Raw genomic sequence first — 27720 nt, 5'->3', positions numbered from 1 at the left:
AAATTTTCTTCGTAGGTGTATGTCCACTGTGATAATCTAAAAAGAACAATCCCGAAATCACAATGCATGATTTTTTGAAACAATTTATTTGTGTGATACAGCTTCAAATAAGTATTTGAACACTTGTCTTTTAGCTAGAATTCTGACCTTCAAAGCCCTGTTAGTCTGCCTTTTAAAAGTCCACATTCACTCCATGTACTAGGGGTGCAACTTATTTTTTGATTGAATAAAAAAGACAAAAATGTCCCAGCCAAAATGTGGCCCAAACATAAATCAACATTAGTTCAATCAAAAAAAGTTGCTTCAATCAAAAAAAAAAAAAATTGACTTCAATCCCCTCCGAAAAAAAACCCCACAAACCACCAAAAAAAAATCAAAGAAAAATAGCTTTCACATACATTTTTTTAATTTTCAAATTTATTTTTGCATTCAAACACTTTTTTTTTGATTGAAGCAACTTTTTTTGATTGAATAATAAAGACACGAATCTACCTCCATATGGCTCTGCCGAGGGGATACAATTTTTGACTGGGGTAACTACATTGGCAAGACACCGGCGGGCGTACCATATTCAATGGGTGACTATCTTGGCGAAAAGTATTGCCTAAGCAGCCTGATTTAGAATTCCTCTCAAAAATGATGGGAAACAAAAAACGCTCATTGTCAACTTATTGTTATAAATATTCTTGTCAGTTAATTTTATTGCTGACACTGCGTTTCGGGGTTATCAACATGTTGTGCCCCCCCTGCCCCAAAAGTCAAACTCCGCCTATGGTCTTAACCCGGGGAATACCTGTATGGGCAAACGGTCAGCACTGAGTTACAGTAACAGGCTGAACAAGCAAGTCATCCCACGGCTGCGTGTGGGCGAAAGAGAGAGAATCATCATGGAGCGTTGGAAGGATCTTTGTCCAAGTGTTCACATTTTTTTTCTGTTTTTCCTTCTGTTTAGTTGTTTTTCTTGCACCTTGACTTTAGAATGAGATTCCTTCACAAACAACCTCATACAATCAGCAAGGTAACCTAACTACTGCTTGCCCTCTGGTGTAGGCCCCTAACTGTGTCACCATCATTATCCTATATAGGTCTCACACATATTTTCTCCAGTGTGGCGGGAGATACTCACATGTCTTTTATCCACAATCCTAGTTCCTGACTGATGGAATGTAATTGGTCTCAAGAGGCCAAGTGCTGTTGGTTAAGTGATGGATGCAAATATGCAAAATAAGCACAAATTCATGCTTCATTTCAATAGACTGAAAACCTCATCATCATGTGACCATAACACAGCTACTATGATTAATATCTTCCAGGTGTAATCGAGCGGAGCTGCTAGCATGAGCTTTTAGCCTAGCAGTTAGCGAGCTCTTCTGCTGTGCTAACCGCATTGCTGCTCTAATCTGTCAGTCTTGCAGAAGGAACTAGTGGTGTCAACAATTATCGATGCAGCAATGCATCCCGATGCAGGGCATGGACATTTCGATTTGGGCAACAAGCCGCAATGATTCAGCGCATTTTAAAATATATAAGTACGTTCAAAAATCTTCCCTGCGCAATTCCGGTGATGCAACGGATTTGGTTTCCACATTTGTATTTAGGGATGGGAATTGATAGGATTTTTACGATTCCGATTCCATTATCGATATTGCTTAACGATTCGATTCTTTATCGATTCTCATATCATTCTAATTTGGGAAAAAAGAAGAAAATATGTTTTGATTGACATTGAGTTTGTTTAATCAGAAGTCACAACCTTACAAACTCACAACAAGGTCAAAAGAGGCCCAAAGCCTCAATATTAACTGTGGCAATAAGTGGCAAATGCACAACAATGTGTAACATTTTACTGAAACATTTTTCTAATAGAAATAAAAAATATTGGTATATATTGCCATATAGGTCGTTGGTCTGCCGTTGGCAATATGTGTTAAACTTGCAGGGGTCCCCAAACATTTTCCAGTGAGGGCCACATAACTTTTCCCTTCTCTAATGAGGGGCCGGGGTCAGTTTGTAACAGAAAAAGTGTGACGATTGCAGGAGTGCCTAAATGTAAACAATTATTGTTTTTCAGAATCCCACAATAAAATAACCCTTTCTGGATTGTTCACGGAACAAAAGTAAATAAAATAAAAATAATAATATAATATAATAATAAGGCAAGGCAAGGCAAGGCAAATTTATTTATATAGCACAATTCAACACAAGGCAATTCAAAGTGCTTTACATCACATGAAGATCATAAAAATCACATTTAAATCAACACAACGTAGAAACGAAGACGAAAGATCGCATTTAATCACAGAATAAAAATAAATAAATAAAATAAAAATAAAATAAAAACTACTACTAATAATAATAATTGAAATCAGCAATGGAGATAAAAACAAGAGGAATAGAAAGCAGGTAGATTGAAATATATAGACAGTTATAGATATGCAGTGCTAAACAAAAGCGTTTTTAGCCCTGATTTAAAAGAGCTAACAGTTTGAGCATACTTCAGACGTTCGGGTAACTTGTTCCAGAGGTGAGGAGCATAATAACTAAATGCTGCCTCACCCTGCTTGGTTCTTGTTCTTGGAACATGCAGAAGACCGGTTCCAGACGACCTTAGGGGTCTAGATGTCTCATAGGACTCTAACAAGTCAAGCATGTATTTTGGTCCAAGGCCATTAAGTGTTTTGTAGACGAGCAGTAGTATTTTATAGTCTATCCTTTGACTTACTGGAAGCCAGTGTAGCGATTTCAAAACTGGTGTAATGTGTAATAATAATAAATAATAATAACACTATTAATCAAATAGATAATAACCAAATAACCCTGTCTGAGTTCTTCACAGAAAAAGGCCAGAAAATAAATAACACTATTGAGAAAAAAAAAAAAATCAAAATGCTCTCTGGTATTGTTCAGGGGGCCGGACCAAATGTCGGGGCGGGCCGTAGTTTGGGGACCCCTGTTAAAGTGTATTATTACCAGTATATTGAAATGCATGCCTTTTAGTTTTTGTGGTGCTTTCACGCTCAAGTGGGGGCGTCCTTGTGCTTCCTCACGCAAAGAAGAACGCGCTCACGTGAAGAAGAGCGCGCCTACACGCGAAGAAGAAGAAATGCCGCATCCAAGCGAGTGAGCGAGTTAGTGAGAAAGGGAAACATTGCTATGACCCTACGTTCTTTGTTAATGTTTGTAAAATATCTACAGAGGCAACGCCTGTATGTATCATCTTTTGTGTTGTTGTTGTGTGTTTCCACTCGCGATCGGAAACTTAAATCCAGTTGTGTAGTGGTTTGAACGATGTGCTAATGCTAGCGAACGCATGCTAACCGTTTTGTTGTTACTGAATTAGCAGCTAGTCATTGCTGATTTACGTTGATGCAAACCTGTATGTTATAGGGGACGAAAAGTGATTTGTTTCATTTCTATTTTTAGTTTCACTCTTCAAGTGATGGTTGAAAAAAGTCAGCAAATTATACCAATGTCTTCTGTATCGTCATTTCGGAGTTTAGCTAGCTGTATAGCTGTCTCGGTGAGGACAGTGCAGTCTATTCCCTCCCGATGCAGTTATCTCCACCTTCCCTCCCGATGCAGTTATCTCCACCTTGCAATGATTGCAAGTCGTTTTGTTGTAATTTTTCCTCGTGAAGTGAAGACACACTTTCGAGCGTTTGAACCTACGTGCTGTCATTGTTATGTTTACGGCTGCAATGCTCATGCTAAACCATCGTAACCTTTCATTTTCACCCTCTTTCCTGGTGAAGTGTAGCCAAACTTTGGAGCGGGTGGTTCTTGGCGCCATGTTAGTTTGATGCGTCTGGACAACAAGACAGTCACGACGCAATATGCGTCTTTAGGAATCGTTAAAGGGATCGTTAAGGCTTTTTCATTGTGATGTCGAGGCTTCGAAACACTTGGAACCGGTTTGAAATTGGAATCGGATTTCGATTCCCATCCCTATTTGTATTATTATTCTCATATTTCATTTTTTACACACCGCATAACTCTGGTCAAGTTTGTCTTAGGTGCATCAATAATCTTTTTTGCTCCCTCTTTCTCCGCTTCAGTCATTGTTGTGTTATGTCCTATCTCTTAGAGGTTAGATCTTGTGCCTGAACCCGATTAACATTTTGGGGCCCGACCCGACCCGGTGGGCCCAAAATGTTAAGCATTCACGTTCGGGTCGGGTCGGGCCGCCGCGCCGGACTAATAAATTATATATATAAAAAAAAAAAAAGGGATAAAACCGAGAGCAGGCTCTCTGTATTGTGCATTTGCTTGTGCACGCACATGAACACCGTGGCCCGCATGCTTTTTTTTATATTAAACTTTCCCAGCGTTATTTCGTTGTGTAAATGCTTTCATAAAAGCATCATAAAAATATGTAGCCTATTTAAACCAGTGGTGTCCAAACTATTCCACATAGGGCCGCAGTGGGTGCTGGATTTCATTCCTACAAAACATGATGACATCTTTTCACCAATCTGGTGTCTCACAAATGTAATCAGTTGATTGCAGTCAGGTGCTGCTTGTTTTAGCACAAACTTCATTGGTTAAACTGTCTGTGCTCGATTGGTAGGAACAAAAACCAGGACCCACAGCGGGCCTTGCGGACAGGTTTGGACACCCATGATTTGAACATTAAGAAAACTTAAGGTTTTTTTTCTGCCAACTGAGAATTCGTTACGAAGGACACTTTTATTTATGCACACAAAGGCAACAGAAATGTGATCCTTTGGTTTTTCGGGCTGGGCCTGCAAATCTAGTTAGTTGATCGGGCTCGGGCCGGGCCGGGCCGGGTCGGGTCGGGCTGGATGTTTTTAGGCCCGATCTAACCTCTATTGCACATATATAGTGGGGTCGGCCTACATTTTACTTTTGTTCTACATCCACAACTAAATTGCATTAGTTGATGTTTTGTTTGTAGCTGAACCGATCCCTGGATTGATATTGCGATAAAGATGCTGCTGTACTACAATATTTTCTTTGTCGTTTTCTTTAATATTTACTTGAATATTTTTATTGATGGGTCGTTGTGACTAAAATACAGTGACTGTTATGACTGACTTTGCACAGGAGTTCAGATGTTGCACTGTGTGAAAGGCTGCTACTGTGTGTAAAAAAAAAAGAGAGAAAGCCCTGGTCTCATTTAAAGCACTAATTAAATGCTGTGATCTGTTTTTTATATATATATATATATATATATATATATATTTATTTATATATCTGAAAGAAGTATTTTCATTTGACTTCAACCAGGAGTGACGCAAGAGCCAATAAAAAGTTGTTCAATGTCTGACCGCTTGTGTTGCCTCATGATTCACGAAAAATATGCTTTGCTTTAGAATTTTAATGCACCCCAGGCTTTAATGCATCGCGATGCATTGCCGAATCGAACCGAATTGAATCGTGACCCTCTGAATTGAATCGAATCGTGGCCCTCCGAATCGTAATCGAATCGAATCGTGAGGGCAGTGCCGATGCACACCTCTAGCAGGAACCAATCACATGCCTTGTATGCAGGGTATCTGTCTGTCTGTCTTAAACAGTCTAAAACGATCTTAACAGAGGTAGACAATAAGGGAAATTAGCTACTGGCCCTCTTGGTCAGTGGCAGGCCCGAAGTGGCTAATCACGGCCCGGTCCAGGTTTGACACATTTTAAAACTAAAGTATTATAATTTTCTTGTTTGGTATTTATTTATGACAGGGGATATTAATGACTGACGTTATCCTCCGGAACACTCTTGGAAAAAGAGCAAGAGGAATTACAGTACAGTAACATGTTTGGAACTTTTGTTCGAATATTTTTTTAATTTTTGGTATCAGGTCGGGACTCTATCGGCTGATTCTCAAAATCACGTCACTCATTTCATTCGTTTATTTCAGGCCATGACCGTTCATGTCAAGACGGCAAACATGTACAGCTCATACAACAAAAAAGAGCAGCAAAACAAATTAAGGAAATTAACTCATTCACTCCCAGTCATTTTTACCGGTGCGACCCCTTCGCTCCCGGCCGTTTTACTGGATTTTGACTGATTTTGCAAGGCCCACAGAAAATTCTGTTCTATTGCTATATAAACATGGAAAATAGCTTGGTTTGAGCAATTTTCCCATTTCTAATGAAAAACAGAAAACTGAGGGTTTTGTGAAAGCATACATTTCAAACATAACTTTGACTTTAACACAGCTATTTTTGGCTTTAGTTACATCCCAAACGTCTGAATAATGTTTTCCTTTTACAAAATAAGATAAAGAACAAGACAAATAGAGCTTTTGATAGCAAAGTAACAATTTATTTACACATAACTAACTGAGAACACTTCTCCTTGTGCCCTGCGATTGGCTGGCAACCAGTTCAGGGTGTCCCCTGCCTACTGCCCGTAGTTAGCTGGGATAGGCTCCAGCACCTCCGCGACCCTCGTGAGGAAAAGCGGCATGGAAAATGAATGAATGAATAACTGAGAGATGACGCTGCTGTGGCCGCGACAGCCGGGTTAAGTTTTCCCTCATCGCCGCCTGTCTCATAAAGATTGATTTTTTTGAGTCTCTACGGGGTCTGCACGGACTCAACGGCATCGTCCGCTTCACTGGTGGTCCAGGTCGTTCTGCTTGGTCGTCCAGTGCCTGGCATCCCGGGTGTACTCTAGGTTTTTCTGCTCGGTTGTCCGCCGCCTGGCATCCTGGACGCCATTCGGTCATCTTCCGCCGGCGCCCTGGCCGTGCGGCCCGGCCATTTGTTGCAGGTCTTACTAGATGCGCTACCGCCCTCCAGTGGCCAGTCTGAATACTTTAAATGGATTTTCAGCGTTGTGCTTTGGAGCTAAACTGAATCAGAACCCAGAGATGTCTCTTGTAAAAAAAAAAAAAAAACATAAATACGTGTTTGGGACACTGAAACAATTAAAAATAGAATGTATTTATACATGTTTGGGAGCAAATGAGTTAAAGTGCGTACGACAGGATAAAAAAAAGTCTTAAATAACATTATTATGTAAATTAGAATCATATTTTTAGACAATTTAACTATGTACAACAATTTGGGAAAGCGGAAAGCACGAGAAATTAGTCTTTTAATCTGACGTTTAGCCATGCCTACCATTATAGGGCTCTAGCGTCCCCAACAGGAGGATGACGTCGGCAGGGTCACGGTTTCATCTGATTTAGAATTCAACCCATTGAGGGGGGAATGATTCAGAACGAGGAAAATGCGACAAAGAGAGCCGCAAAAATTCATTGTTTCCGTCTCTCTACTCCAATATTTTTACAGGATATTCTTTTTATAGAAGGATTTTTCCCCAAATGCTAAATAAATTGTATGGTCATGACAAATTACAGACTTGTGCTAAATGGAATATGAAATAATAAAAAATGCATTTATTCAGTACGACATGGCAAAATTACTCCATTATAGTCGAAACTGTCGACTTCACCTTTACTGTCGCACACACCGAACGATATTTTTATGCCACCGTAGTTAGTCAGGCTTTTGTCATTTTCCTGCCCCGGCTGCGGAGAATGTAAACAAAACAAAAGGCGTGACAGCTAGCCGACATGCTAACCCGAACCGAGTGACGTCTCAAAGTCTTATTTTCGCTTTTCGAAGCGAAAAATCACACAAAATTAGCCCGGATCAATTCATGCGGCGGCAAGTTACAGCTTGTTCCCCTGCTACGGACAGGAGACCTCGCCGGGAAAGAAGCGGGAAAGTACCGCCGGACAAACCGTCCGTCGTAGGAGGATTGCGTAGCTGCCACATGGTCAACTGGAATATGGCGTAAAATAATGCTTTACTACACGGCGAAGACGTAAACAGAGAGCGGCTTGCGGTTGTTGTGCAGCACTGAGTAAAATGAGCGCACTCGATTCCTCGCCAGCCAATCTCGGCAAAGGGAATCCTTGTCATTTACAAGAAAAAAAGCTAATTCCATCTCTTTTTTTGTTGTTTTGCTTCAAGTGAGGGTTATTTTTGTCCTTCTATAACAGAAGAAAAAGGTGATAGGAAACCACCCAGGGAATCCCCTGCACTGTGGTGATATACCGCCTTAGGGACATCCCGAGGGAAAAGGCTGAAATTACATTAAAGTGACTCAAATTACTTTAGTGAAGGGGAGTTCATATGGAGTACATGCTGCTAACATATCATAGGCACTTTTCTTCCCAGCGCAGAAAATTGGAAGTTAAAAATGTGATTTTCTCACATTTCAGCTGTTCCTAATGATACAAATGAAAGAACTGTATCTCTTAAAAAAAAAAAAAAAAAAAAAAAAAAACAATGCCACGACAATTAGTAACTATGAGGCACTTCTAAATTTCTTTTTAGTCTTATGGATGATAATAATTTTTAGATGGGGCTTTGCAAAGCAAATGCTCGCTTAGCCACTCCAGAACCCTGAAACTAACAAATAACTAACAAACTGCATGGAATTTGTTTAAATCAACTCCATCAACTAAATTCCGGGACTTAACCAGAGTTGGGCGTATGTCTGAAATGAGCTACATACATTAGCAATGCTTCATAAGGGAAACCTTGGGCCAGGGTATGATACAGTGGAATGAAAAAGTAACTGAACCTTTTGGAATTTCTCCCATTTCTGCAAAAAAAATCCCCAACAAATGTTATTTGATCTTTGTCAAAATCACACAGATGGAAAAACAGTGCCTGCTTGAACTAAAACCACCCAAACATTTGTGGGTTTTCATATTTTAATGAGGATAGCATGCGAACAATGACAGAAGGGAGAAAAATAAGTAAGTGAACCCTCTGCCTAAGGAGACTTAAAGAGCAATTGAAACCAATTTTAACCAAACAATTTAAGTCAGGTGTTTGCCCAATCACTGATAAGTGGTTTAAAAGTGCCCTGCCCACTATAAAACACACACCTGGTAAGAAATGTCTTGATGAGAAGCATTGTGTGATGTCCATCATGGCTCGGTCAAATGAGCTGTCTAAAGACCCGCGATTAAGAATTGTTGATTTGTATAAAATATGTATAAAAAATATATATACAGTGGTATGAAAAGGTATCTGAACCTTTTGTAAATTCTCACATTTCTGCATAAAATCACCATCAAATGTGACCTGATCTTTGTCAAAATCACACAGATGAAAATACTGCTGTAATTAAAACAACCCAAATATTTATAGGTTTTCATATTTTAATGAGGATAGCATGCAAACAATGACAGCGGGGGGGGGGGGGGGGGGGATAAGTAAGTTAACCCTTTGTTTAAGGAGACTTAAAGAGCAATTTAAACCAATTTTTACCAAACAATTTAATTCAGGTGTGTGCCCAATCACTGATAAGTGGTTTAAAGCTTCCCTTCCCACTATAAAACACACACCTGGTAAGAATTGTCTTGATGAGAAGCATTGTCTGATGTACATCATGGCTCGGTCAAAAGACCTGCGATCAAGGATTGTTGATTTGTATAAAGCTGGGAAAAGATACAAAACCATCTCGAAAATTCTGAATGTTCATCAGAGAAGTCAGAGAAGTTGTCACTAAATGGAAAGAGTTTGTCACTGTTGCTTCTCTCCCAGCGAGTGGCCGTCCACCAAAGATAACGCCAAGAGTTTAGCGCTGAATACTCAGAGGTAAAAAAGAACACTAGAGCAGTGGTTCTCTCTTGTAGACTGGTTAGCTCCCAATTTACAGGCGTAATCCTTGTCTTTTAACTGCTAGTCCTGGATCTGATGAAATGGTTTGCTCAGTGGAAGGTTGACTCGCACTTGGTATGAGGGACTACAACGGACCAATGGGCAGCGTGGTCTCAAATTTTGACATGTTTCTTAAAACATGCTGTTAAAATGAGAAGAATTTTCAACGGGAATTTGCTAAATTATTAGCTTGCTAGCTTAGATATAACAGTTTTGAATTTGGAAAATTATCAAATTCCGAAGGGTTCAGTTAATCAACATGTGAAACAACAAGGTTAATACCACTGACCTAGAGTGTCTGCTAAAGACTTACAGAAATCACTGGCACAGTCCAATATCTATGTGCACACATCAATAATATGTAAAACTATGGCCAAGAATGGTGTTCATGGGTGGACTCCACGGAGGAAGCCACTGCCGTCTAAAAAAAAAAAAAACATTGTTGCTTGTTTAATGTTTGCGCAAAGGCACTTGGACACTCCACAGTTCCACACACACACACACATTTCACATTTCCACACACATTTCCACAGTGGTTTCGGAAGAACAAAATATAATAGTGGCCAAGTCGAAGTCCAGACTTGAACCCCATGGAGATGCTATGGCATGATCTAAAGACAGTGATTCATGCCAGACATCCCAGGAATCTGACTGAACTAGGCCTAGATTAGTCCTGATCGATGTGCCAGACTGATCTGCAGCTACAGGAAGCGTCTGGTTGAAGTTATTGCAGCCAAATGTGGGCCACAAAATATTAAATGAGATGGTTCACTTACTTATTCAATTCAATTCAATTTTATTTGTATAGCCCTAAATCACAACAAGGTTGTCTCAAAGGGCTTTGCAGAGGCAATATGATACACAATCAGACACAGCAAATGAAGCAACAAAGATGAATAAATAGAATTCAAGTCCTGAGCATCCCCCATCGTTAGACCCTCCATGTCGGTAAGGAAAAACTCCCAAAACTCCAGAGTCTTTGGGAGAAAACGAGAAACCTTGGGGAGTACCACAGTCAGGAGAGATCCACTCCCAGGACGGATAGACAGGAAGCACCAGGACTGCTAATGGGAATTAGCTGGCGAAGTTACAGTCCATAAAGATGCAGTGGAGTAAAGAAACAAGAAGAGGTCCATCTAGCCAGATGAGATGGGGGTAGCAACGAGGACGTCCGTCCATCCAGCCAGGGGTCCGGACAGTCAGGAGGCTGCAGCTGGGGAGGGGGGAAAGGGGACACCGGGTGACTAGTGATGAAGAGACTAGACAACTACCCTAATTTTCGGACTATAAGCCACTACTTTTTTCCCCTCATTTTGAATCCTGCGGCTTATAGTCCAGTGTGGCTTATTTGTTGATTTATTTGGGTTAATAGGTTACACTTTATTTAACAGCGGCATCATAATACTGTCATAAAAACATCATAATTATGACATGACACTATCATGGGCATTACTGAATGCTTATGACAGATGTCAATATGTGTCATGTGGCATATTATGTCACTAAATCCATATGTCCAGCTCAGATCTTTTACGTCCATTCAAAAGTGGGATAATTTGCTGGATGACACTAACCAACATTTATTATAAGCATGCATTCATGTTTATGGCAGTGTCATGTAATAATTATGACTGTCTAATGACAGTATTATGGCACCATTCAAGAAAATGTTACCAAATACCATAACTAGCAATTAATGAAACAATTGGAACAGTAACTGAAGAAATAATTGGCACAGAACATGACTGTTATTTACATCTGTGGTGCCGCAATGCATGCTAGGAGGAATGTTGGATGACAACAGTGTTGAGAGCAGGTGGCAGCAGAGGTTGACTGTCTACCCCAAGGAAGCAGTGATGGCCAAATGAAGCTTTTAGTGACAATAAGGCTTTGCAGCCAATTGGTTCTAAGCTTAATGGTGGTTCATTTGGTCTCATGACAGTCTTATGATGGCATTGTCAAATGAAGTGTTACCAGTTAATATCTTTTGGAGTAAATATCCCATAATACAATGAGGACAGCTGCGGCTTATAGTCCAGTGCGGCTTATCTATGAACAATTGCCGTTTTCATGTCAAATTTGGTGGCTGGCGGCTTATAGTGAGGTGCGCCTTATAGTCCAGAAATTACGGTAGATATTAACATTGGGAAAAAAATAAAGTGAGACAAGTGGTAGGTAGAGTGAGAAAAAGGAGATAGAACTCAGTGGCTGTACTTCCCCCAGCATCTAGTGCAGCTTAGACTAAACTGTGAGTCTACTCCGACTTCAACTAGCCTGACCATAAGCTTTGTCGAATAGGAACGTTTTTAATCTAATCTTAAATGTGCACTGCAGGGATTCCCCTATATTCAACAGATTTTGGCGCACCGCCACACTAAAATGAAAGCCGCCACGCCTGGCAAATGAGATGTATTTTATTTATTTATTTATTTAAATAAAAAAAATTTTTTAAGGCCGCTTCAAACTAGCGGCAGCCGAGTGGGAGGAGTTCAGCGGACACCTATTCATTGTGTATTGTAGCCTAATGTTCGTAACTATGCAGGCCCCCCCTTAAGAGACGCAAGGGGAACGAGTAGGAAGAATGGGAGAACGAGCGAGATAGCGAGAGATAGCGGTCGCATGTCGTAGCAGCCCGCTGTTATTTTGTTATTGTTTTTCTTTATTATTGTTACCACAATAAAGTGGGTAAGCAAATACAGACTTCTCTCCTTCTTGCCCATATCCGGGGCATTACAATAATTTGGATCGGACTTTTCGGCGAAAGTGAGCGGTGGACGGCCGTCTTGGACGGAAAGCAAACTTTGACTAACTTGCGCTGAGAGACTGCGGAGAGGCGGGGCCCAAAATAAAGCCTTGCTCTATTTTCAGAACGTTGGTCACAGTAAACGATTTATCAGTTCAAGCAGAGTAAAATGATACATATTCACGGTACAAGAACGTAGTTTCTGGTTCCATCGATTGGTAAGAAAAGGCTGTTTGTACGAGTGACGTGTGGGCGCTCTTGTCAGGGGGGACATTTCACGTGGAGTGGCTATTTTTCGGCACAACACCGGCGCGCCAACTTCAGACAATTACGGCTGACGAAACTTTGATAAATGCGCCCCCCCCCACCCAAATTTCGCGAGCTCTGGGACACTCGAAAAATGACTCTCATACCTCTCCTTGCTAAGTTAATGGTACCTCGACGTGCCTTTGTGTGGAAATTTAGTTTACGAACAACGGGGAAAAAACTATTCACCTTCTCACCGAATCAAGTAAAACTCTTTACACGGCTATTAGAATTCCCCCAGTGCTCTCAATGGGTCAGTTGACAGAAGGACTGTTATTGTTGTGGTAATGTAGTACTTATGAGGGTCAAATAAAAGGAAAAAGGAGGACGACGACGGTGGTCTGCAACCCGCGGCTCTCGGGCCGCATGCGGCTCTTTAGCGATGCTTCGGAGCTTTTTTTTTTTTTTTTTTTTTTTTAATGGAAAAAGATGGGGGAGGGAAATATATTTTTTTGTTTTAATAGGATTTCTAGGAGGACAAACATGACACAAACATTCTTTCAATTCATTAATATTGTAATGAAGTTAAACTTGTGGTGGCATAGTACAACAGAGTAGTCACGTGGTGCGTCATTCTCTATAGGATCCACTGCAGGGAAAATAAACATTTAATCATGAAGGCTAATTACGTATTTCTAGCCAACTTAGTCATTTCTATAGTAGGCTAATATAGCTAGTATCGATAATTATAAGGCTTGTACAAGGCTTTTAATTTTTTGTGGCTCCAGACATACTGTATCAGTTTTTTTTTTTGTTTTTTTTGGGGTCAAATATGGCTCTTTCAACAGTTTGGGTTGCCAACCCTGAGTCACTACGAGATGTAAGTCGTACTATTGCCACGAGAAAAAAAGTCGCATTAGTACATCGGGTAACGTAGCTGTAATCAGCTACGCATTTTACATACATGTACTGTAGCTGAGAGGTACAACATTAGCCTGGCTAATGAAATATTTCAAATATATCTTTGTTATGGTTCTTCTTGGGGGAAAAAATGAAGAAAAAAAAATTCGCTGTGGCACGACATGGTGAGGCTGTCCGACTCCGATGCAGCCCACCACCACAGCTTCAAAAAATCCTAGGGGAAACACTGCACTGTCTCGGCTTCTTTAATATTAGCTGGTAGCTGATTCCATAAAACAGGGGCTTGGTGGCTAAAGGCTCTAGCTCCGACAGTACTTTTAGAAACCCTGGGAAATACCAGTAGACCTGCATTTGTTTGACTTATGTTCCCCCCTCTGTCATTGTTTGCATACTGTCCTCATTAAAATATCAAAACCTATAAATGTTCGGGTGGTTTTAGTTAAAGCAGACACTTTTTTCATCTGTGTGATTTTGACAAAGATCAGATCACATTTGATGGTGATTTTATGCAGAAATGTGAGAAATTCCAAAAGGTTCAGATACTTTTTCATACCACTGTATTTACATTATTAGGGTCATCATGGCTTATTTTTTCATAAGCACAGTTTTCCGAGCAGCTAGAACTAACATTGTTCCACTTTTGTGGATGCTACTTGTAATCAGTGTTGTCACAGATTACTTAAAAAAGTAATTTAATTACTGATTACGCCTCAAAAAAGTAATCTAGTTCCTTTACTGATTACTTCATTATCAAAGTAACTAAGTTACTTTAAAAGTAATCTATCAGCTACTTTTTTACCCATTTTTCTCCCTTTGCCACCTCAACATAAGAATGACAACAGAAAAATTTCATCACATGTAATTGACTTTCCGGTGATTGAATTTAAAGGGGAATATCAGAATTTCGCGCTAGCTTAGCTACTCCGAAGCCCTGAAACTAACAAATATCTGACAAACTGCTTGGAATTTGTTGAAATCAACTCCACCGACCAATTAAACCCCGCTAACTCGCTAACCCACTAAGATTAAGCCTCATATCAAAACTTCTGAATTTCGGGTTATGGTTAACAGCATATCAGTGCCAATATAAAACAATGCAAATTGACGGCACAATAATCAACAACACACAAGTGGATTGTACAGTGCAATAAACACAAAGATGGTGGCGGGCGCGGATGCGCATGCAGTCGTGCGCATTAACAACCCGGAAGTACTCCTCTCAACACACACGCGGTCAATTTGGCCACAAAACGTGGCGGCAACTAAGCACTTTACACTCAGTCGGACTTACAACACATCCCACAGATGCTAAACGGACACATCACCTCACGGCATGAATGTGCAACACGCATATGATGTAAACAAAGCTTGCCAACTTGGAGCGATGACTGCCCGTCGTTGCTACGGCAAAGCTATGAAACGGGGGTCCAACCTTTTGCTGATACCCTCCAGAATGAAGGAAAAATACTCACCTTCATTCATGGATATCCACAGATCAACATTCCCTCGCAACGTCTCAATACTCGGCGCGAATGTCCACCCGCCTCAGTCCCACAACCCTTGACGCGAGACCAAAACATGAAATAGCTAAGCGGTTGTCATGGAAACACGTACCGGGAACCTTTTATTTTAGCATTTTCTATTCAAAACGCTCTTCGTACATGACTACAATATTCATCATTCTACATACGTTATGAGGCAATGAAAAATGTTAACGCAGAGACACTGAGGAAACTAACTTTAATCAGATTACTGGTGTAGAAAAATGAACGCGATAGATTACTCGTTACTGAAAAAAAATCAGATTACAGTAACGCGTTACTCACTCACGGGTTAATGACAACACTGCTTGTAACCCTACATCTTTGGTCTGTTTCTATATTGCACACCCCTCTAGGGCATTGACATTTTGATGTTCAACTGCACTTGGCTTCTTTATTGAATATCCCTCTGTGCCCTGAGGGAAGGATCTTACATTGGGTTCACATTACCAACTCCCTCCAGAGTGACAGCAGGTGGGCAGTCCGGCAAATACAAGCACGCTTAGACATCAATAATTGAATCCAAGCATGTACCCTGTACAAACACACAGCTGTCATCAATGTTGCATGGTTAAAATCAAAATGAATTTGTCATGAGGACTAGCGCGACTCTCCAATACCTGCCCTGTAGGTTAGCCTCAGATTTTCTGTGTAGATGATGGATTTGCGGTGATAATAATAACCAGCGCAGATGATGAACTTCCAATTATTCAATTAAGCCGCTTGGATAATCACATTCATTTGTGCGGATTCAGATAAGCAGAATTTTGGCGGTCAATTAAATGTAATATTTTTCCTCTGCAGGGCAAGCATTCTTACTGCTTTGTCACGAGAGATGCAGTTTGCTCAATAATTTGAGAGACTAAAACATAATGAGATGAACGCCAGTTTTTATCTGAAAAGACGAAAATGCGCCATAGTTTCCGTCACATGTTCGCAATGTGACATTTTGTGTGTAGTTAGCCTACATCGTAGCAATGTCCGGTTGTGTCACTCGTGAAGTGCAGTGCCCCTCGCCCCTTACCGACTCACCAGTGTGTCGTCTCCAGGCTCTGTGCTGGCTTGCACGGTAAGATTTGTTTTCTTGGCCAAAGAGAATATGAAATGTTGATTTAGCCTTCAACAGTAGAATTACAAATCGTGGATCAGTTGATGCAAATCACTTTTGTAACCAGAGAAGGGTCATCTGACCATAATCAACATATTTTTTGTGAGCACTGAGGTCCTCAATAGTCAGTTCACACTCGCAAAACCACAGGGTTGGATTGGTCCAATTAGCATCTTGAGTGTTTACAGGGTAGGGCTGCCTTGGCTTTATCGGACAGTGGACCGCTCAGGCAGGCAGTCGGGCGGTCAACCTTTTTACATATTCCAAAAGCTGCAGTTTGCCTACAGTATGTACTGTATTTGTGTTTGCTGTAACAAAACAGCTGTTTTAGCTGCTGTGGAAAGTTCTTTGGTCATTGTGTGCTTCAACATAATAAACTGTGAACGTTGACAACTGAATGTTGGACTTGTCAAGACAAAGTTAAAGGTGTTTGATGGGATTCGTCACAGATGTTCTAACACTCAATTATCTGAATTGTAGTCTGGTTTAGCTACAGTTCTGGCAGAGTGGTTTCATGCCACATGGCCCTCTCATCATTTTTATACTAACCCAGGAGTTAACAAGTCTCGATTTGCAAATACACAAGATGCTAATTGCAGCTATCCAGAGGGACCCCCCCCCCCCCTTCACACCTAGGCTGCTTGATTGCTTGTTTGAGTCGTCTATTGTTTGACAAAGCCAAGTAGTCAGTTTGGTATCGGGGTCATTTGACGCCTTTCTGGTATTTCTTTATCGCCCAAAAAACCCAGGACTTCCAGTGTTGATGGTCTGTGCTGAGTGATCATCACACACTAAATGTAACTTGTAGCGTTAGCATAGCATTCGCGTTAGATATGTATTTTTAGTTGTTTTTTTATTTGACTTTTGTTAGGGTTTTTTTTCCTGTAAAATTGAAAATCCTGCCGGACGGCGGCATCAGTCACTGGTAGAGTACCGTAATTTTCGGACTATAAACAGCTACTTTATTTCCTTCATTTTGAATCCTGCGGCTTAGTTGTTGATTTATTTAGGTTATTAGGTAACACTTTATTTGACAGCGGTGCCATAAGACCATCATAATTATGACATGACACTATCATGGGCATTACTGAACGCTTATGACAGACGTCATTAAGTGTCATCTGCCAAATTATGTCACTAACTCAAGTTATGTCCAGCTCAGATCTTTTACATTTATTCAAATGTGAGATAATTTGCCGGATGAAACTACATAACATCTGTTATAAGCATTCATTAATGCTCATGACAATGTCATGTGATAATTATAATTGTCTAATGACAGTCTTATGGCGCCACTGTCAAATAAAGTGTTACCAAATACCATAAATTGCAATTAATGAAACAACTGGAACAGTAACTGAAGAAATAATTATCAGAGAGCATGAATTTTGATAGCTACAGATACATCTGTTGCGCTGCAATGCATGCTAGGAGGCATGTTGGATGACAACAGTGTTGACAGCAAGTGGCAGCAGGGGTTGACTGTCTCCTCCAAGGGAGCAGTGATGGCCAGATGAAGCTTCTTGAAGCAATGATTCATGTTGGTTCATTTGTTCCAATGACAGTCATATGATGCCGCTGTCAAATAAAGTGTTACTGGTTGATATCTTTTGGTGTATCCCATAATACAGTGAGAACAGCTGCAGCTAATAGTCCAGTTCGGCTTATCTATGAACAAATGTTGTTTTTGTGTAAAATTTGTTGGGTGGCGGCTTATAGTCAGGTGCGCCTTATAGTGTGAAAAATTACGGTAGTCGTTTCCCAACCCAGAGGTTGCTGGTTCGATTCTCAGCTTGTCTATGTATCCTTGAGCGAGATACCAGACATTGCCCCTGGTCGTGCGACACCAGCAGTGTTGTCAGTAACGCGTTAGTTAGTAACACGTTACTGTAATCTGATGATTTTTTTCAGTAACGAGTAATCTAACGCGTTCATTTTTCTACACCAGTAATCTGATTAAAGTTAGTTTCCTTAGTGTCTCTGCGTTACTATTTTTTCATTGCCTCATAACATATGTAGAATGAAGAATATTGTAGTCATGTACGAAGAGCATTTTGAATAGAAAATGCTAAAATAAAAGGTTCCCGGTACGTGTTTCCATGATAACCTCTTAGCTATTTCCTGTTTTGGTCTCTTGTCACGTGTTGTGGGACTGAGGCGGGTGGACATTCGCGCCGAGTATTGAGACGTTGCGAGGGAATGTTGATCTGTGGATATCCATGAATGAAGGTGAGTATTTTTCCTTCATTCTGGAGGGTATCAGCAAAAGGTTGGACCCCCTACATGCGCGGCCGTTTCGTAGCTTTGCCGTAGCAACGACGGGCAGTCATCGCTCCAATTGGCAAGCTTTGTTTACATCATATGCGTGTTGCACATTCATGCCATGAGGTGATGTGTTCGTCTGTGGGATGTGTTCTAAGTCCGACTGAGTGTAAAGTGCTTAGTTGCCGCCACGTTTTGTGGCCAAATTGACCGCATGTGTGTTGAGAAGAGTACTTCCGGGTTGTTAATGTGCACGGCTGCACGCGCATCCGCGCCCGCCACCATCTTTGTGTTTATTGCACTGTACAATCCACTTGTGTGTTGTTGATTATTGTGCCGTCAATTTGCATTGTTTTACATTGGCACTGATATGCTGTTAACCATAACCCGAAATTCAGAAGTTTTGACATTAGGCTTAATCTTAGTGGGTTAGCGAGTTAGCGGGGTTTAATTGGTCGGTGGCGTTGATTTCAACAAATTCCAAGCAGTTTGTCAGATATTTGGTAGTTTCAGGGCTCCGGACTGGCTAAGCTAAATTCTGAAATTCTCCTTTAAATTCAATCATCGGAAAGTCAATTACATGTGATGACATTTTTCTATTGTCATTCTTATGTTGAGGCGGCAAAGGGAGAAAAATGGGTAAAAAGTAACTGATAGATTACTTTTAAAGTAACTTAGTTACTTTGTTAATGAAGTAATCAGTAAAGTAACTAGATTACTTTTTTGAGGCGTAATCAGTAATTAAATTACTTTTTTAAGTAATCTGTGACAACACTGGTCACCAGTAGGTAGATGAGGATATAATGTCAAAGCACTTTGATTGCCTTTAAGGTTGATCGGCACTATACAAGTGTAACTCAAAATACGGGCAAACTGCACAAGTTGACAGATATGAAATATATCACTGTAAATACCCTTGTAAGGTGTTGCCAGCTGCTCCTTATGTTGATACCTAGCCTAGAAATTGCTCCCTAAAGACATCATTTAACTGGGGCTAGTGATGGATGATTTTGACCTAGGGAGATCTGAAGGGCTTTCCCCACTTAACTGGGGTTTCGCCAACTAGCTCACGACACCACATTAGAGTTGGACGGCAGAACCAGCGTACATAAACTACCCCCTTGGCCGATTGGGTGTTCTCATTTAGCTTTGACCCTCTCCGTGTCAGCCTGTTTCAGCAATGGCTCGTCCCTCTTTAGCTAGGCCATCTGGATGCTGTTTTGCGTACTTTAAGATATTTGCTAGGTTTTCGTGGCTTGGCCCACTGATCGCAAGTAACCACAGCACCCTCATGAGTGAATGTCCTGGGAAATCCCGTGAGCTAGTAGTTATAGACCAGGGCAGTGTTGTTTTTGGCAGCTCTTTTAATTTTCGTTTCAGTCTTAGTCTTTTGGACAAAAAAACATATTAGTCATATTTTAGTCATTTCAAAACGTATTTGTCTTCCTTCATCTAGTTTTTGTTGACAAAACCTTAATTTGTCTTGTTTTAGTCGAAGGTTACTCACAATGTTTTCGTCTGTAAAATTCTAAAGTTTTCGTCAAAAATTAATTAAATACCATATTGGCCCGAATATAACACTGTGTTTTTTGCATTGAAATAAGACTGAAAAAGTGGGAGTCATCTTATATTCGAGGTCCAGACATTATACCCATTCACGACGCTAGATGGCGCCAGATATCATTGATGCTGAACTTGAGGAGTAATGTTCTGTTATGACAGATCTCAGCTACTCTCAAGTTGAACCCATTTGCATTATTTTATTGCAATGTTTTTCCTTATTCAGATTTGTTTCAAGACTACAGATACAGTTAGACTTCACTTTGATGGTTAATGCAGTTATTTCAATTTTGTTGTTTTATCACAACAGATTGGTCTATTTACATTTGAAAAACCAGAAGCTATTCATTTACGAATGTGATAGCACTTTAGTATACATATTTAAATGTTCAGATATTTGAATGAGGCAAAATAACATGTTTTATCTCTCAAATATATTGTTATAATTAGGGTTGTTCCGATCATGTTTTTTTGCTCCCGATCCGATCCCGATCGTTTTAGTTTGAGTATCTGCCGATCCCGATATTTCCCGATCCGATTGCTTTTTTTGCTCCCGATTCAATTCCAATCATTCCCGATAATTTTCGCCCGATCATATACATTTAGGCAATGCAACCTAGAAATGTTTCGGGTGGTTTTAGTTAAAGCAGACACCGTTTTTACATCTGTGTGATTTTGACAAAGATCAGATCACATTTGATGCTGATTTTATGCAGAAATGTGAGAAATTCCAAAATGTTCAGATACTTTGTCATACCACTGTATCAGAACTACAGATTAAGTCGATAAGCACACAAATTCAGTGTTGTGCTGCATAGTGATTATATCTAAATACACTGATCATCACATCCTGTCCAACTTTGGGCACAGTAGCAGCATATTTTAACCTCTAAAGTGTTGCTTACAGTCTCTGTTCCTAATCTAGTTTTTGCACATGAATAAACAGGCACTGTGTTGTCACTAGAATCAAACAAATTACTCTTCAGACAGTCCAGAATCCCAAACTGAAGAATTTGCAGCAGGGCCGAAAACCAAGTGTTTTTTTGCATTTTTTGCCAGGTGGCATTTTTGTTTGCCATGTGGCAAAATTTTTTTGCCATGTGGCAAATTTTTCTTGCCACGTGGGATTTTTTTTTTTTTTTGTCATGTGGCAATTTTTTCTTGCCATGTGGCATTTTTTGCCATTTGGGAAAAATTTCTTCCCATGTGGCAAATTTTTTTTGCCATGTGGCAAAAGATTTTTGCCATGTGGCATTTTTTTTTTTTTTTTTTTTCTGAAGCTTTTACTGAAGAATTTGCAGCAGGGCCGAAAACCAAGTGTTTTTTTGCCATGTGCCATTTGGTTTGTTTTTTTTGCCATGTGGCAAACATTTTTTGCCAGGTGGCATTTTTTTTGCCATGTGCCATTTGTTTTTGTTTTTTTTGCCATGTGGCAAACATTTTTTGCCAGGTGGCATTTTTGTTTGCCATGTGGCAACATTTTTTTGCCATGTGGCAACATTTTTCTTGCCATGTGGAAAATTTTTCTTGCCATGTGGAAAATTTTTCTTGCCACGTGGCATTTTTTTTTTTGTCATGTGGAAAATTTTTCTTGCCATGTGGCATTTTTTGCCAAGTGGGAAAAATTTCTTGCCATGTGGGAAAAAATTCTTGCCATGTGGCAATTTTTTTTGCCATGTGGCAAACATTTTTTTGCCATGTCATTTTTTTGCCACGTGGCAATTTTTTTTTGCCATGTGGCAACAATTTTTATGCCATGTGGCAATTTTTTTCTGCCATGTGGCATTTTTGTTTGCCATATGGCAAAAATGTTTTGCCAGGTGGCATTTTTGTTTGCCATGTGGCATTTTCATTTTGCCATGTGGATTTTTTTTTTTTTTTACCATGTGGCATTTTTTTCTGCTATGTTGCATTTTTGTCTGCCGTGTGGCAAAAATTTAATGCCATGTGGCATTCTTTTTTTGCCATGTGGCAATTTTTTATGCCATGTTGCATTTTTTTGCCATGTGGGAAATTTTTTTGCCATGTGTCATTTTTTTGCCATGTGGCAATTTTTTTTGCCACATGGCAAAAATGTTTTGCCTCATGGCAAATACCAATTTTGGCTGTAACTCTCTCTCATAATTTGCCATCAGCTTTTGATATTTCCATTGGACTTTCGAGGCTTCATGCAAATTGTGTTTTGTTTTGGTCTAATGTTTTGTAAGTGTGTGGGTCCTGCACACCAGGGATGCGCAAAAAGACCGATACCTGCTGTTATGTAATGACTGTAGCGTGCTTGAACGTGCTTCTAGCTTTGTTGTTATGCGTCAACCTGAATGCTACGGTACCAGCATGCGTGTATGCCTTGCCAGTGCCAGGTTGGTGCAGCCTGGTTTCATTTCAGAGCCACAGCGGGCACACAGGAGAACATGGCGTTGGCTCAAGAGGGAGGGGAGGGTAGTACAAAAGGGGGCGGGGGTGCAGAGAAGCAGAAAGAAAATGGGGGATCTGGCATGTGTCTTTTGTTAGTTGGAAAATATCCTCTATATTGGCGTACCATTTGCTGAGCAACCCCCTGACTATCTTTCGGGTCAATTTGACCTTGTTCGATGTTTAATGTGTGTAGATTTTCTTTTTTTTCGCTTCATATTTTGTGTTTCACTTTGAGGGGTCAAGTTGTTAAATAAACAATATCCTGGTCCTGTCCATGTTTTACACATTGGTGTTCTATGGATTCTCTGTTTCTGTTGTTGCTATTTGCTGTCTGTTTTTGTGCTCTTAGAAAGTGACTTCTTAGCAAATATTTTCTACCACTGTGATGCTGCTGTATCTGTTTTACCATGAAAGTGAGCTAATGGTCAATATTTGATTTAAAAAACATCCTTTTCTTATGAGAATATCCCTAACATTGACAGCTATTGTTTGTCAACCAACAGAAAATACATTATTTTCCAAAAATGTGGGTTTTCTACCTGGCCTACAGGGCAAACCCGGAGCTACTGATGTCATCAAAATGGCTTCAGATATGCTGTTAGCAAAGTCCAAGACATATTGCGAGGGTTTGAGCTCTTCAAAAGATTTAGTAGGGGAGTCAAATTTAGAGCTGGGGCAGTTGTTTGAGGTCAGCATGTATGAGACATTTGGAAAGACTTGGATGTGACCCACTTGCAAGCCTGTTTGCAGATTTTCTGGCAGAAATGTACAAGTCAAAGGGTGAAGTATCAGCAAGCCTTTAGACTGAACGTGCTTGCAGGGTATTACAAATTGAAAAGAGACATTTTGAAATAATATACATACATTAGAAACAATGTTGTTTTCGTCAACAATGACGATCACCAAAATATTTCGTCGACAAGCAATTTTTTCATGACAATGACGTGACGATGATGTGCTAAAAACGTGACTCGGGTCCCACTGCCCCAAGCTGAGCTGTCCTATTTTAATGCGTACATTGCACTACCCTCCCCACACAATCCCATCATGGTGCTGGGTAATGGCAGCCAGCCGAGGACCTGGCAGCCACAGTAATAGGGTGGTAGGTGGGTCCCACACTTTTTCTCTATGGCGTGGCTGCGGGAATGAGGGGATGTTGGGGCTCCGATCTTGCGTCGCCCCGCGGCGGCTCATCGGCATTCCCCTGCTTCCGCCTTACCCTCTCTTTGCCTGGTTATCCGCCCTGTGCTCTGTCGCGGGTCGCTGGCTGGATGCCGGTGTGTCGGCTGGGTCTCGCCTGCTCTGGCGGGGGGCCGTGCCCTGCCCTAAGCTTGGTGGGCCGTTGGGGATCTCGTGCCGTGCCGGATAGGGGCTGCGGCTGTGGCTCGTAGGTCGAGTGGGCGGACAGGGGTGAGGGTGGGTGTGGGGTTGGGGCTGCATTCCCTCTACCCATCCCTGAAGGCAGTTGATGGGGGCGCGGGTGGCCCGGGCGAACACCCTGAATCCCTGGGGCTTGACGATGGCCCCTTTGCTGGGCCGCGGTAGGAAGGATGGGCTGCCCTGGCTTCTCACCCCCCCCCCAGCCGTCCTCCCTCCCCGGGCTGGCTGGGTGGGGGGGTGGCCCCGGGGTGGCACCCGAGCGGCGTCTCCACTCGTCTGCGTGGCTGTCGCATGTTTGATGGGGCTCCTGCGCGGCTAGGTGTTATTGGGCGTGCTCGGGTAGTGAGCCATGGCGATGGGGCAGCGTAGGGTCGGTTGCCAACGGGCTTACACTCACAAGGAATTCACACGATTACTGGTTTGTTGATCACAGGGCTGATTTGTGTACACTCCACCCCTTCCAATCACTTATCTTATAGACTTCCCCCCTTCTTTCCCTGGTTAACAGGCCCCCCACATGGTGTCAACCGGAAATATATCTAGGTGACGAAACCACCAACATTTTCATAGTTAGTGTAGGCGTTCATTGTATTGCTTGTTGTTGTTTATGTTTCTTTTCTTTCTTTTCTTGTGTTTTTCTTTTTTTCTGTTCCACCATAACCCCTTCCTGTTCGCTGCTTTGTCTTAATAAACGAGGTATGTTGAATGATCACAAGGGGAGTATATTATACTCCAATGTGAAACATTAAAACTGTTCTGGCCTCCTGGACATTAAGACTTCCATTCTCGGAGTCAAAAAGCTGAACAGGACAGGTTTAAAAAAAAAAAAAAAAAAAAAAAAGTGACTCGGGAGGCTTAAACATATCGAGACGAATGCCAGTTTTTGTCCGACAAGACAGCTACGAGACAGAAATGCGTCATCGTCAGTGTATGTAATCCTTGCATTAGTGGAGCATTCGCGTTCATGTTAGCATTAGCATTAGCTTCAGAATGGGGAACTTCTTAAAACACTGACCAGTCTAAAGCAGAGCCACTTGGCTTTTCTGGTCAGTAAGTGTAGAGGATGTTAAACGTTCGGACAAATTTTTTTTACACACAGTTTGTGGCTTCTAGGTAGGTTCAATTGAAAATAATGTTCTGCTTTTCCTGCTGAGTGTGTATTATCATCACAAAGTTGGCGTATCCTTGTAGACTAATGTGTGCTCGTCTGTCGATGTTCACTTGAAATTGTTGGAAACCTTGATTCATTTTTGGACTCAGAATTTTACAGACGAAAACCTTTTGAGTAATTGTTGACTAAAAGTAAAACTAGTCTCGTAAAAAAGGGCATTTCCTGTCTCCAGTAGGGGGGGCCATGCCTAATGGGTAATATTTCAAAGCAGTCGTGTTTAGGCTGAGATATCTCACATACATGCCAGATATGAAAAATATTAAACCTTGGATCAGAGAGTTTTTGTCATATACTGAATTTTGCCTTTTGCCCCAAAAAAGGCAGAATTTGGAAACAGGCGCGTGAATGGAAACACACAATTTTAGACTTTAGATCTCATATGTCTCATGAACAGTCTGACCAATTTTGAGGAGCATCCAATTAACTCCAAATGTGCACCCTGTAAATTTCTAATTAAATCCAAAATACCCTAATTTCCTGTTGGGTTTGGAATATGGGTGCTAGAGACTTTTTGGAGCAGTTACACACAAGGTATGGACTCCCCAAATGTTTTCGCTCTATGTTGGAAAAACTTAATAGGATAGGCCTATTTAAAAATCCAAGGGTGTGCCACTGGGCTATTTTGCTACGTTTTTTTTTTTTTTTTTGCAACGTTGCAAAATTATGGAAATGCCAAACCGCATGTGTGTGCAAATTTTGGTGAGTTTTTGTACATGTTAAGGACTCCATGATGTCTATTTTCATTTGCCCTGGGAAAAAAATGCATTACAATAGGGATCTAGTGCCAGTTGGTGCTCGGGCCCTAACTCGACACCTCAAAATGTATTTACCACCTGTAGTTACTTTGTTGAGAATGTAATCCGTTCACCACTTTTGCTCAGTACTTTGGAAATGTACATGAACTAAACCTTTCCTCCTTTTGTGTGCTTTCACAGGACTATACATTGACGATGTATTTCCAACAATACTGGCGAGACAAACGTCTCGCCTATGTTGGAATACCGCTCAACCTGACCTTGGATAATAGAGTAGCAGACCAGCTCTGGGTGCCAGACACCTATTTCCTCAATGACAAGAAGTCATTTGTTCACGGAGTTACCGTCAAAAACCGCATGATCCGTCTTCATCCGGATGGAACCGTTCTTTATGGCCTAAGGTAAGGGCTGTTAAGCGCGCTGACACATTCTCACATTTCATTTGAATTTCTGTCCTTGACTCAGATGGTTGTTTAGAAAGTGCCAATTTTTTTGAATGAACAAAAACATGCCAAATGATTACCGTAATTTTTGCACTATAAGGCTATAAGATGCCACCCACCAAATTTGACACAAAAATGGCATTTGTTCATAGATAAGCCACACTGGACTGTAAGCTCACTCACTGTATTATGGGATATTTACAGCAAAATACATTAACCGGTAACACTTTATTTGTCAGCGGCATCATACAGCTGTCATGATACCAAATGAACCACCATAAAGCTTTGAACCAATTGACTGAAAAGCTTCATTGCTTCAAGAAGCTCTATTTGGCCATCACTGCTCCCTTGGGGGAGACAGTCAACCTCTGCTACCACCTGCCGTCAACACTGTTGTTGTCCAACACACCTCCTAGCATGCATTGCAGCGCTACAGATGTAAATAACAATTAAAATTCATGTTCTGTGCTAATTATTTCTGCAGTTACTGTTCTAGTTGTTTAATTACCGTATTGGCCCAAATATAAGACGGCCCTGATTATAAGACAACCCCCTCTTTTTCAAGACTCAAGTTTGAAAAAAGACTTTTTGAACACCAAATTCATTTTTATACAGAAAATAATTACAGTACATCTGAAACATGATTATAACAATATATTTGAGAGAAAAAGCATGTTATTTTGCCTCATTCAAATCTTAATATCTGAACATTTAAATATGTAAACTAAAGTGCAATCACATTCGTAAATCAATGGCTTCTGGTTTTTGAAATGTAAATTTACCAATCTATTGTGATAAAAAAACAAAATTGCAATAACTGCATTAACCATCAAAGTGAAGTCTAACAGTAACTGTAGTCTTGAAACAAATCTGAATAAGGAAAAACATTGCAATAAAATAATGCAAACTGGTTAAACTTGAGAGTAGTTGAGATCTGTTATGACAGAACGTCGCTTCAATGATATCTGGCGCCATCTAGCGTCGTGAATGTGTATAACGTCTAGACCGCCAATATAAGACGACCCCCATTTTTTCAGTCTTATTTCAATGCAAAAAAACACTGCCTTATATTCGGGCCAAGACAGTAATTGCAAGTTATGGTATTTGGTAACACTTTATTTGACAGTGACACCATAAGAATGTCATTAGACAATCACAATTTTGATATTATCTCACTTTTAAAGGATTTAAAAGAGCCGAGCAGGACATGAATTGAGTTATTGACAAGGAGAAAAGTAGCGGCTTATAGTCCGAAAATTACGGTAATTCACAACCGCAATTGCTTTCAAAATGAATTTAGGTTGAAAAATATTTCTAGTACAGTGTGACAATATATTCGACTTTTTTTTTTTTTTTTTTTTTTAACAAACATAATAGCGTCTCCCCCACTCATTTTGTTTTTCTTTTGACTTTAATGTCAACGTTTTTGAGATTAAATAATAACACAAAATTTACAAAGATAGTCCAATATATTTATAGACAAGATCATACTGACTGTTTATATCTCGTGGACCTGATGTTACT

General features: G+C 40.6%; 1 protein-coding gene across 4 annotated transcripts in view; it reads left to right on the top strand.

Annotated features, from left to right (window-relative positions):
• Nucleotides 1-27720, top strand: part of LOC130931637 (gamma-aminobutyric acid receptor subunit beta-3-like) — a 190867-nt gene that overhangs the window by 107834 nt on the left and 55313 nt on the right. For all 4 annotated transcript variants that reach the window (XM_057860567.1, XM_057860559.1, XM_057860585.1 and 1 more), the window contains one exon: nucleotides 25934-26154. In XM_057860567.1, coding sequence (XP_057716550.1) covers nucleotides 25934-26154 — 221 coding nt within the window. The remainder of the gene's footprint in view (nucleotides 1-25933; nucleotides 26155-27720) is intronic.

The sequence above is a fragment of the Corythoichthys intestinalis genome, chromosome 2, assembly GCF_030265065.1.
Source record: "Corythoichthys intestinalis isolate RoL2023-P3 chromosome 2, ASM3026506v1, whole genome shotgun sequence".
Taxonomy (NCBI): domain Eukaryota; kingdom Metazoa; phylum Chordata; class Actinopteri; order Syngnathiformes; family Syngnathidae; genus Corythoichthys; species Corythoichthys intestinalis.
Note: the sequence above shows the minus strand (reverse complement) of the source record. Positions and strands in the feature narration are given on the sequence as shown.